Raw genomic sequence first — 12,189 nt, 5'->3', positions numbered from 1 at the left:
CCCGCCTGTATGTTGTGGGGGCATTTTATAGTGGTGCCCCCTGCATGGCCCCCGACTGTAGGTGCAGGGGGCGTGGGAAGTTCTGTACTTGAGATTGCACCTACATACAAACATATGTACCTATATAAATAAGAATGACTGACGAAGCGGTTGAGTTGTGCCCATAACCGCGTATGAGGGCACGCCTATAGAGGGCAAAGAAATCAAGAAGTAGAATTAATAACAACATTCCTGACCATAATAACCAACACCACAACTAGTCATGTCTATCTTCCCCTAAACTGTTCTTGCTAGACTCAAGAAACCAAGAGAGTTGTGCCTGCCGGCTGGCGACCACATGAGGCAGTACCTGACACTGAGAAGATATGGTGGTGACGCCTACAGAGTCCGGCCCGGCACTGGAACGGGACCTGACTACGTGCTAGCTGATTTGTTCATATTGACATGCTCACTGTGGTAATTGCAGAAAGGGGAAACCGATGGAGCTTGTCGGGATAACATGTCCTCCTGTCCCTGCTGATAAGTGGCAAAATCTTCATTGTTAGTTAAGTGATATGAAGAGTTGACTGGACTGTACAGTGAGCCATATCCTAACCTGCCAACATACTGTCACAAATATGGTCTCAGGAGTAATGACCTGCAGCGAACGACGGGCCTCCTCATCCTGACCATGCCTGCGGACTCGACAGATCTCAGTAACAATTAAACCTAAGGACTATCATGCTTGCAGACAGGCATCAACAGAACCACTGTGTCCGCAGACATGACCGACCTCTCCATGACTATCGTACCTGTAGTTTTTGACAGGTCTTGCATGTCCTCGTGCATGTGGATCTGGAAGGCCTCTATGTGACTATCGTACCTGTAGACAGACAGGCCTCGCATACCCTCGTGCCTGTGGATGTGACAGGTCTTTGCGTAACCGCTGTGCCTGGAATGGCAGTCTGACTCGAACCTTGTACCTGTAGGCGTGACAGGTCTTTGAGTAACCCTCGTGTCTGTGGAAGTGATAGCTGTGAGTGTGGTATGTCAGCTACAGGGACCAATAGCCGATACCGATGTGTGTGCAGGGTAACTATTTGTGATTGTATCATACAACCTGAGAATATCTGTACAGTGAGAAGCTGCTAACGTGTGTATGGTATGCCGAGTAAGGTTGTGCGTGTGAACAGTACTAGCTATGAGCATGTGTGCGGTAACACAGTGAAGAGCTAGATACGACGACAGTTGTGAGCGTACGTTCAGTGCAACCCGTATGAGCACATGTATGGATGCAGCGGCACACATGAGTGTGATATGACCATAACGGGCACGATGCGGCGCTAATGGTATGAGCGTTAGGCACTATGACTGTACTCACAGTGTGTGGCGTGATGCACGTATGTACTGTGTGCAATAATGGAACTGTACCCACTGCATGGAAACTACTATCATGTGAACTGTAACAGTACTATAGCTGTACTCACTGCATATAACATTATGAGCGTGTGTGCTGTATACGACAATGTGACTGTACTCCCTGTATGTAACAGTATGAGCGTGTGTACTGTGTGTGATACTATAACTGTACCCACTGTGTGCAACTGAGCGTGTATTGAATGCAACAGCAAACTGTACCCACTGTAAGTGACACCAAGAGCACATGTACCTTACATGATACCACAGCTGTTCCCACTGTATGTGACACTGTGAGCGTGTATTCTATACAATGACGTAACTGTACTTGCTGAATGTGACCCTGAACATGTGTGTATTGAAAACAACGTGCTGTAACCACTGCATGAAACACTAGGACGTGTGTGCTCTATACAACACTAACTGTATGCCCTGCATGTGCCACTAAGAGCGCCTGTTATGCAGGATGAATATTATGAATGTTTGTACGCAGTGTAAATGCTTGAGCATATGTGCAGTATAAAGCGGTGAGCGGTATAGTACTGACATAACGTAAGAGCAGTAAATGTTATGAGTGTATGTACCGTATACGTGTTGCGTGCGGTGTGAAAGCCATGAGCTTATGTATCATGTGAAGCTACGGGTGGAATACATTCTATGAGTGACTACATGGTATAAGTGCTGAGAGTAGCTGCATGGTATAAACGCTAGTAGACTGCACAGTATAAATGGTATGGGTGACTGCACAGTATAGTGGTATGGGTGACTGCACGGTATGAGTGCCGAGCGACTGCAAAATATGATATGAGTGACTGCGCAGTATGACGCTATGAGTGAGCAGACTGTATGATGTTATGAGCGACTGCCCGGTATGATGCTATGAGCGGCTGCATGGTATGAATGCTATGAGTGACTGTACGGTGTAAATGCTACGAGTGACTGCACGGTATGAATGCTGTGGGTGAACTGTGACGGTATAAATGCTAAGAGTGACTATACGGTATGAAGCTAAGAGTGGCTGCACAGTATGAAACGTTATGAGTGACTGTACGGTATGGATGCTGTGAGTGACTGTACGGTATGGATGCTGTGAGTGACTGTACGGTATGGATGCTGTGAGTGACTGTACGGTATGGATGCTGTGAGTGACTGCACGGTGTGAAAGCTATGAGTGACTGCACGGTGTGAAAGCTATGAGTGACTGCACGGTATGAAAGCTATGAGTAACTGCACGGTGTGAATGCTATGAGTGACTGGACGGTATAAGTGCTGGGTGACTGCCAGGTATGAATGCTGAGTGACTGTACGGAAGGAAATTCTATGAGCGACTGTGCGGTATGAATGTTATGAGTGACTGTACGGCACAATGTTGTGAGCGGCTGCGTGGCATAGCCGCTACGTGAACAGTCAGCCACCACTAAACGTGGTCCGAGGTGACCCTGAGTCCGGCAGGGAAACCTGGGGTGTGAGAACTGGAGGAGGGGAATTGTACTGGAGACTCTCCCCTTGGCATACCCGCAGCCCGGTGGCCGCGGGGAGCCCTTAGATGATATAGGGCTGCCGCCAGTCCCCCGTCTGTTGGGAGGCTGGTGTGTTAAAGCCGGCCGCCCGGATTGTTTACAAGTTTTAGCTCTGCCCCCTCGCGCACCACGTGGCCCAGCGGCGCCGCCCCCGGCAACCGGGGAGGGCGCCGATCCTGCCGCCCGGAGCCACGGGGAGGAGGAGGAGAGCCTGGCGCAAGAACCAGGCCGGGCACCGTGACTGTCGTGGGCTCCGCACCACGCGGCCGGGCAACCGAGGACGACGCCGGTCAAGCCGCCCGGAGCCATGGGGAGCGAGGAGGAGGAGACCCAGGACAGAAACCCAGGTGAGGGACTGGCCGGGCACCGAGACGGCAGTGGGCCCCGCCCCCCCTGCACACCACGTGGCCCGGCGGCACCGCTCCGATGAGCAGGGAGGAAAGCTGATCTCGGGGAGCGAGAGGAGCGGGGACCCCTGCGAAACTCCCGGGCAAGGGACTCGGGCCCACCTGGCAGAGGCTAGGATCTCCTCTGGCAGCCCAGTCGCCACCGAGGCACCCCCCCCCCCCCCTCGTGCACCGCTCGGCCCAGCAGAGTTAACACGGCAACGGGGGGAGGTCCAAGGGCCACTGCGGAGATAGCGGAGGAGAGTCCGGAACGGGGGAACCGGGGACGGAGTGCTCCGATCCTCTGCCCGAGCCCTGAGACCCCGTGCAGTGGAGTGTGGCGGGGAGGAACGGGCAGACCCCCGGGGGACCTGGTGCGTGGGTGGGAACATGATTAAAGGACTGGATGCCGGAGACCGGGTTTACTGTGGTGGGACCTCTGCACGCTGGACAACCGCCGTATGAGTACCTGGAAACCATGTACGCCCCGCCTGTATGTTGCGGGGGCGTTTTATAGTGGTGCCCCCTGCATGGCCCCACCTGTAGGGGCAGGGGGCATGGGAATTCACTCCCCCTCGCACAAATTCAGCCCAAAAGGCTTCCTATATACCCCCTTTCTCTGTTAGTTCCCTAACTATCCCATATCCCAAACTACAAGACTCAGCATGCCCGTACAGTATTTTTATGTACAGGCATGCTGAGACTTGTAGTTTTCACCCAGATTATTTGCAGCTTATATATATAGTGAAATGCTGCTTACATCTAAGTGAAAACTACAAGTCACAGCATGCCCGTACATAAAAGTACTGTATGGGCATGCTGTGGCTTGTAGTTTCCCCATGATGTAAGCAGCATTTCATTATAGATATATATATATATATATATATATATATATATATATATATTCTATTTACAAATTAATAATATACAATGAACTTAAACATATTTATACTTACATTATATTAAATAATAGTAAATATCTTTGCTGTGAAAAATCGCAATGAAAACGCCAGACAATGGATTTCTGTCCACAATAAAAGTTTATTTCAGTTAAAACACATATATAGGGACAGGGAGGGGTTACAAAGGGTAGGAATGACCTTTATTTTAATATGCATTAGTGAGGACTGGAATAGCTATACAAGTGACCAATAATAACCGTGCATAGCTGTTGCTATGTAAGGAGATACTTAGTCTCCCTACGTTGGTAGGAATGCGGAACTGCTTCTGTGAATAAGCGTACCTGGTACGCAAACGTAAATTTACACATTCTCATTGGCCCAGGGGATGTGCGGGACCTAAGCGCTGATTGGAAGACAGCGCTTAGATGGGTGTTTGCTGAGCTGAGCCTATGGCAGCTCAGCAAATAAATGAATATATTAGAAAAGGGGGAGTAGCCGACTTCGACCAGGGAGGCCGGCAGAGCCCGCGAAGACTCATGGGAGCGATGAGTCACCGTGCGAAGATGGCGCCGGATCGAGGAGAAGATGCGGTCGAGCGTCATCAGAAGAGGGAAAGGCATACAGCTTCCGTTCGGAGGAAAAAGTGCGGAGAACGATGTTAAAAGGACCATATGAAAAACGTAAGTATATTGCAATGTTATATAACTTTCTTTAATACTTATTTTGCCCCCTAAAGGTTTAGCTTCGGAGTACTCCTTTAATGATGTATGGAGTTCTTAGCAGCAAATAGAGCTGACAGGTTAATTTTAAAACATTATTTATATTTTATTTTCTGTATTAATTTTACTATATAACATTTTAATTTTGTAGAAGTACATTGAAAACAATGTTGTGTGTACTGTAGCCTTCTATAACCACATTTACTTATCCAGTTTACATCATTGCATTTCCGAAGTTCAAACCATATGCACTACTCAAAAGTTCAACCATTTTCTATTGTTAAACATTTTGTGTGATGCTCATCTTATATAGAGGACAGAAATCGGTATTTATGATACACCAAATGCAGGCAGTATATAGCTCTATGGTTCTGCTGTAAAAATCTGTTGAAAAAAATATATATATCCCTCTTATGTATTGAATTTTAAAGAGATTTTACATTTTCAACAAATAAACTTTCCATTGTGTAATGGGAAGTTAAAAATTAGGAGGAACTGATACAAAGATCTCTGCTTGTAGTCATTTAGGGTGCGTTCACAGGGCCGTTTGCCCCCGGTTTTTTTTTTATCCCTGTTTCAGTTCCTTTTTTGCAGATTGTAAACGGATTAAAAACGGTTTTAAAAAAAAATCCCATTCATGTCAATGGGATTTTTTTACAATCCGTTTACATCCGTGTGCACCCGTTTGCACTCATTTCCATTTTTTTCATGGAAGAAAAAAACGGCACATGCAGTATTTTTTCTTCCGTGAAAAAAACGGAAGAAAACACGGACATCATAATTTTAACATTGAAGTCTATGGCAAACGGATGAACCTTTTAATGTCATCCTTGTGCACCCAGGTTTAAAATAGCCGCAATTACATCTGAGCATGCTCAGAAGAGGTGACATCAGCAGACTCCTACAGTGTTGTGGGACTACTACTATTCTCATCATGGAAACAAGTCTGTTCCATGATGGGAGTAGTAATTCCCCGGCTGCGGGAGTCTGCCGGTGGCTGGGGGGACTACATTAGTGTTTGTACTACTATCCCCATCATGGATCAGACTCTGTTCCATGATGGGGGTAGTAGTAAAGGGGCTGAGGGATTGATCGCACCGGGTCTCACTTCTGAGACCCGATCCGATCAGAAGTTATTAAGCAGGGGAGCGGGCGGCATGGTCCGCAACCCTGGGATCACCGATGTATTTTACTTTCATTTTTAAGTTTCCCGCGGGGAGCTCTGAATGGCCCGTACTGAAGAGCCAATCAGGGCTCCCTGCAGGGATTTTAAAAAGGACAATGTATATTAAAAGCGCTGTGGGGGGCAAGATATATAGCGCTATAAATCGAGCCCACCAGCGCATTTATAAAGATATAACCCCCGCCAGCGCAAAAATATATACCCCCGCAGTATATATATAATGTAACCCCCGCCTGCGCTTTTATAATTTTATATCCCCCGCCAGCTCAATTATCAATATATACCCCCCCCCGCTAGCACATTTATGTGACCCCCCCCCCCCCGCTGGCGCATATGTCACTACTGCAGCGCTATCTGTGAATAGTATTTTACTCGCAGAGCATCGCACCAGCCGCCGCCGGCGCGATGCTGCTGATAGAATACTATTCATACATCGCGCTGCAGGGGCATATTATATAGAAGTGCTGTGGGGGCCAGATAATACTATATATCTGCCCCCCCCCCCCCACAGCACTTCTATATAATATGCCCCTGCAGCGCGATGTATGAATAGTATTCTATCAGCAGCATCGTGCCGGCGGCGGCTGGTGCAATGCTCTGCGAGTAAAATACTATTCAAAGATAGCGCTGCAGTAATGACATGCGCCAGCGGGGGGTCACATAAATGCGCTGGCGGGGGGTATTATAAAGGCGCAGGCGGGGGTTACATTATAAATGCGCTGGCGGGAGGTCACATATATATATATATATATATATATATATATATATATATATATATATATATACTGCGGGGGTATATATTTTTGCGCTGGCGGGGGTTATATCTTTATAAATGCCCTGGGGGGCTAGATTTATAGCTCTATATATCTTGCCCCCCCACAGCGCTTTTAATATACATTGTCTATTTTAAAAATCCCTGCAGGGAGCCCTGATTGGCTCCTCAGTACGGGCCATTCAGAGCTCCCCGCGGGAAATTAAAAAATGAAAGTAAAATACATCGGTGACCGCAGGGTTGCGGACCATGCCGCCCGCTCCCCTGCTTAATAACTTCTGATCGGATTGGGTCTCAGAAGTGAGACGCGGTGCGATCGATCCCTCAGCCCCTGTACTACTACTCCCATCATGGAACAGAGTCTGTTCCATTATGGGGGTAGTAGTAAAAGCACTAATGTAGCCTCCCCAGCCGCTAGCAGACTCCTGCAGTCAGGAACTACTACTTCCACCATGGAAACAAGTCTTTTTCATGATGGGAGTAGTACTAGTCCTGGCTGCGGGAGTCTGTAGATGGCTGATTTAAAACGGATTAAAAACGGTTACAAACTGTTCAAAACGGATACCCGTTTGATCAGCCGTATCTATCCGTTTTTTTTTTTAAACTAAACGGGGGCAAACGGCCGTGTGAACACACCCTTACTAAAAAGCTTTATTGTATAAAAATCTGTCTTAGGCTGGGTTCACACTACGTTTTAGCAATACCGTTCCCGTATATGTTTTCAATTTGAAAACTGTACGGAACCGTATTGAAAACCGTATGCATTGACTCTACATTGAAAACCGTATGCTAAAAGATGCATCAGGTTGTGTACTTTTTGCATCTTGTACGGTTTTGTCAGTTTTTTTTCCCGTACCCAAAACCGTAGCCTACCATGGTTTTTGGTCCGGGTGAAGACCCGTATTGAAACGTATGTTTTTTTTTTTAACATGGGAGTCAAAGGCAGGGGCGCAGGAACCGGGGGGGACTGGGGGGATGGACCCCCCCCCCAAGAATTCAGGCTGGGGGACCGATAATGGCTTTATCCTCACGCCCCCCCGCCCCCGCTCGCCCGCCGCCGCTACTACTACTGTGTGTGTCACTCCGGTAAGAAAATTTTAAATAATACCTGACTCCTTCGGCAGGCCCCACTGATGCCTGCGGCCTGCACGTATTAATTCATTACTTTCCTTTTAAGAAAATAATGAATTCTGGGGGATGAGCGACGTGCCTGTGTGCAGCTACGTACTGCAGCGTAGCTCTATTTGCCCGTCAAAGAGGAGCTGTGTCGCAGTTGGAAGAGAGCCCTTCACCAAGATGGTCACCTGCAAGGTAGCTCCTGCTGCTCCAGTTTAATCTATGGCCGCCCACCCGCCTGCAATGGTATTTCTCACAGGAATGAATCATCATCACTCAGCTTTCCTAGTAGGAATCATCATTCAGTGAGTGAATGATGATTCCTGTGAGAAATATATAATTGCAGCCATATTTTTTTCACCCAGCTTTCCTAGACTGTCTTCGGAACAGCAAAGTTTGCCTAAATATGTGATAACATATATTTAGGCAATGTTTGCTGTTTTCAAGTCTAGGAAAAGCTGGGTGAAAAAAATATGGCTGCAATTATATTTCTCACATGAATCACTCAGCTTTCCTAGTACTGAGATCCAGGCATGAGCAGTCAAGCGGCAGAATCATTGATCAATGGTTTCCTATGAGAAACCATTGATCAATGTAAAAGATCAGTGTGTGCAGTGTTATAGCTCCCTATGGGAGCTATAACATTGCAAAAAAAAAGTGAATGAAGATCATTTAACCCCTTCCCTAATAAAAGTTTGAATATCCCCCTTTTCCCATTTAAAAAAAAAAAGTGTAAATAAAAATAATCATATTTGGTATCGCCGCGTGCGGAAATGTCCGAATTATAAAGTCCAAAATAGCGTATTTTTGGTCACTTTTTATAGCATGAAAAAATGAATAAAAAGCGATCATAAAGTCCGATCAATACAAAAATGGTACCGCTAAAAACTTCAGATCACGGCACAAAAAATTAGCCCTCATACCACCCCGTACGCGGAAAAATAAAAAGTTATAGGGGTCAGAAGATGACAATTTTAAACATATACATTTTCCGGCATTTAGTTATGATACGACAAAATCAAACCTATTTGGTGGCGCAAAAATAAGCCATCATATGGATTTTTAGGTACCAAATTGAAAGGGTTATGATTTTTTAAAGGTAAGGAGGAACAAATTTAAGTTCAAAAGGGAAAAACCCCTGGTCCTTAAGGGGTTAAGGCTTGACTGTGCTATATACAATACTCAGCTCAGAATAGTATTCTGCCACAGTTTCTGTGGCGCCATATAGCTGTGCAGATAAACAAGAGACAATAAAAATGTTGAAGAATTTGTTATTATCTATTTTGATTTCCATTTTCCTAACATTTGCTTAACTTGTCGTGGATTTAGTTGAGTGTTGGTCAAAAATCACATCAGATTTCTAGTGATAGACAGGCCAAGTGCATATAATCCCATGGCATGTAATATTGGTTTGTGACTCAGGATAGCTTTTATTAAAGAGGATCTTTCACAGCACGCCAACACTGAATAGGAAAATAAAATAGTAAAATGGCTTAAAGAGACATACATTTAAATGGTTATTCCCATATTATAATGAAATGGCTTCTTGGCAGGATGCCCCATCACTTTATAAGACTCCCACTCATCCTCAGAATGGTCCTAAGAAGGTGCTGCAGCACTTATTCACCACTGTAGCCTCTTCAGTCATTTCCTGCACAGTGGCATCTGGCTACCCACTGTGCAGGTGGATTTCAGAATAGCACCGGTTAAGTGAGAGGAGCCAGTTGCCTATTTCTGCATAGTCAGGTGGAAGTGCAGCTGTGCAGAAATAAAAAGGGAAGGGGCCTCCATACTAAAGCAGTGCAGCAGCATCATCGTTCTTGGGAGTACCTCTTAATAGGTGCCCAATAAATGGTCTTGAGGGTTTAACGTCAGAGAAATTCTGGTAGACATTGAAAACTATAGAATTAGAACTGTGCTTTATTACTACTTGTTGGATTTCTACCACAGTCATCAATGACATCCCATTATCCATATGCAATTAATAGTACACATCAGAAATCCCCATTAAAGTATTAACTGTACCCGACTTCACTGTTTCATATGTATCTACCATTTATTTTTTCAGATGACCTCTCATGTTACATTGCTTGTAGTTAACATTATGTGCTATTGAATGCTTTATAATTGTTATATTCTCTAGCTTCTTTCCCTGAATGATCCGTAATAATGTGATTTTTCCCTTCTAATATGTACTCTTCTGCTTTTTTTTTTTTTTAACAGGAAAGTAAAGTATTTTAACCTGAAGGCCAGTTTTGTGGATGAACACACTGTGCATGCAGTAGCAAACACTGGGAAGGAGGTTTGTTTCTCTTAGTACAGAGTGCAATACTCAGATCAGAATGTTATACATTTTTTTTTTTTTTATAAAGATTTTATTTTTGCAATTTTCAATAAAACATGATACAACAAAAAGAGAGGCAACCACAACAGTGCCACATTAGCATGCCCAATGTAACACACATTGCAGTAATAATGCCAGGAGCAATGCAGGTAAAAAAAATTTTTTAGAACTTTGCCCACTGTACGCTGGTTAAAAAACAAGTCCTGGCTGCTCAGTGGTGTTGATCTGGACCACCATGCTGAAACCGCGGTGTCTCGATTAACTGAGAGGGTGGTGGGAGGACCCTTACCTGCCTCCTCGCCGTCCAATCGATGATCTGATGGTCCAGTCAGCCAATGCAGGCTGGAGAAGCAGAGTATCAATAACACTGATCAATGCTATGCTGTGGCAAAGCATTGAACAGTGTATGCAATCTGAAGACTATATAAGACTATAAAACTGTGTATATAGAATTTTTTTTTTATAAAAGTGATTTAACACCTTCCGTAATAAAAGTTTCAATATAAAAAAAAAAAGAAAAAATATGTAAACAAAAATAAACAAACATATGTGGAAAAAATGTAATGCTACTTTAACCGCACGGTCAGTGCGTGAAAAAATACCAAAGTCCAGAATTGCATATTTTTGATCACTTTGTGTACTCTAAAAACATTTATGAAAAGTGATCAAAAAGTCCCGTCAAAACAAAAATGGTACCGAGAAAAGCTACAGGTCGCAGCACAAAAAATGAGCCCTCACACATCCCTGTATACGGAAAAATAAAAAAGTTATAGGGGTTTGAAGGGGACATTTTGAAACAGGCAAATTTTCGTACAAAAGGTTAATTTTTTTTAAAGTAAAACAAAAATCAAACCTATATAATTTGGGGATCATTTTAATCGTATGGACTCACAGAATAAATATGGGGTGTCATTTTTACTGAAAAGTGCACTGCGTGGAATTGAAAGTCCCCCAAAATTTACAAAATTATGTTGTTTTTTTCAATTTTTTTCAATTTTGCCCAACAAATATTTCTTTTTTGTTTCGCCATAAATTTTGTGTTGAAATTATCGATGTCATTACAAAGTAGGATTGGTTGTGCAAAAATCAAGCCCTCTTATGGGTCTGTAGGTGGAAAATAGAAAGAGTTATGATTTTTAGAAGGGGCGGAGGAAAAATTAAAGTGCTTAAATTGCATTCACTGTCAATATGCCATAAATGTCTCAGATGAAAATACCTGTGCGTAAATATCTATGTTGGTCAGGATCCTGTATTGGGGTCATGGTTGGCAGTGACACTTCCCATGCTTTTAATAATCAAAGTTTATTGAAAAATAAACAGTATACAATTCAGAACCTGTAAGGGATCAACAAACATCAAAGAAAATAATTCTGTGCATCCAATAAAAAAAGGAGTTAGATTAGCTGTTTGTTGCAAATGGCATAATGGGGAAACCAGAAAAACAGCTGATGTTAACACATCCCATGTAGTAGATATGTAGAGAATGGGAGCATATATAAAAAGTCTTCAAAACAAGTCAAACTAAACATTTCCCATGCTTTTATTTCTTGACAACCCTTTCTGTAATAGTATGGCATGCACAGTAAAAAACAAACAAGCATCATTTTTATTTTATAAAAGTGTAAAAAAAAAAAAAAACATCTGTGTATGCAGAATCACTGAACTCTTTATGATTCGGGAACGTTAAAACATTATTATACTTAAAGGCATATAAAGCCAGCTATGACATTGAAACATTGATCATAATAGTCCCCAAAGAAGGTAAAGATATTGCAAACACAAATGCCAGAAACCACAGTAACAATAACAATGATTTTAGTACAACCAGGTTTCAGCCCTGCTCTGGGATACA

At 43.9% G+C, this 12,189-nt stretch overlaps 1 protein-coding gene across 5 annotated transcripts in view; it reads left to right on the top strand.

The window, feature by feature from the left end:
• TXNRD2 (thioredoxin reductase 2) overlaps positions 1-12,189 on the top strand; it is a 131,875-nt gene that overhangs the window by 30,211 nt on the left and 89,475 nt on the right. For all 5 annotated transcript variants that reach the window (XM_056532412.1, XM_056532388.1, XM_056532393.1 and 2 more), the window contains one exon: positions 10,217-10,295. In XM_056532412.1, the coding sequence (XP_056388387.1) occupies positions 10,217-10,295 (79 nt within the window). The remainder of the gene's footprint in view (positions 1-10,216; positions 10,296-12,189) is intronic.

This window comes from Hyla sarda, chromosome 1, assembly GCF_029499605.1.
Source record: "Hyla sarda isolate aHylSar1 chromosome 1, aHylSar1.hap1, whole genome shotgun sequence".
In the NCBI taxonomy this organism is placed as follows: domain Eukaryota; kingdom Metazoa; phylum Chordata; class Amphibia; order Anura; family Hylidae; genus Hyla; species Hyla sarda.
The sequence above is the reverse complement of the archived record's forward strand: the minus strand, read 5'-3'. Positions and strand labels throughout refer to the sequence as shown.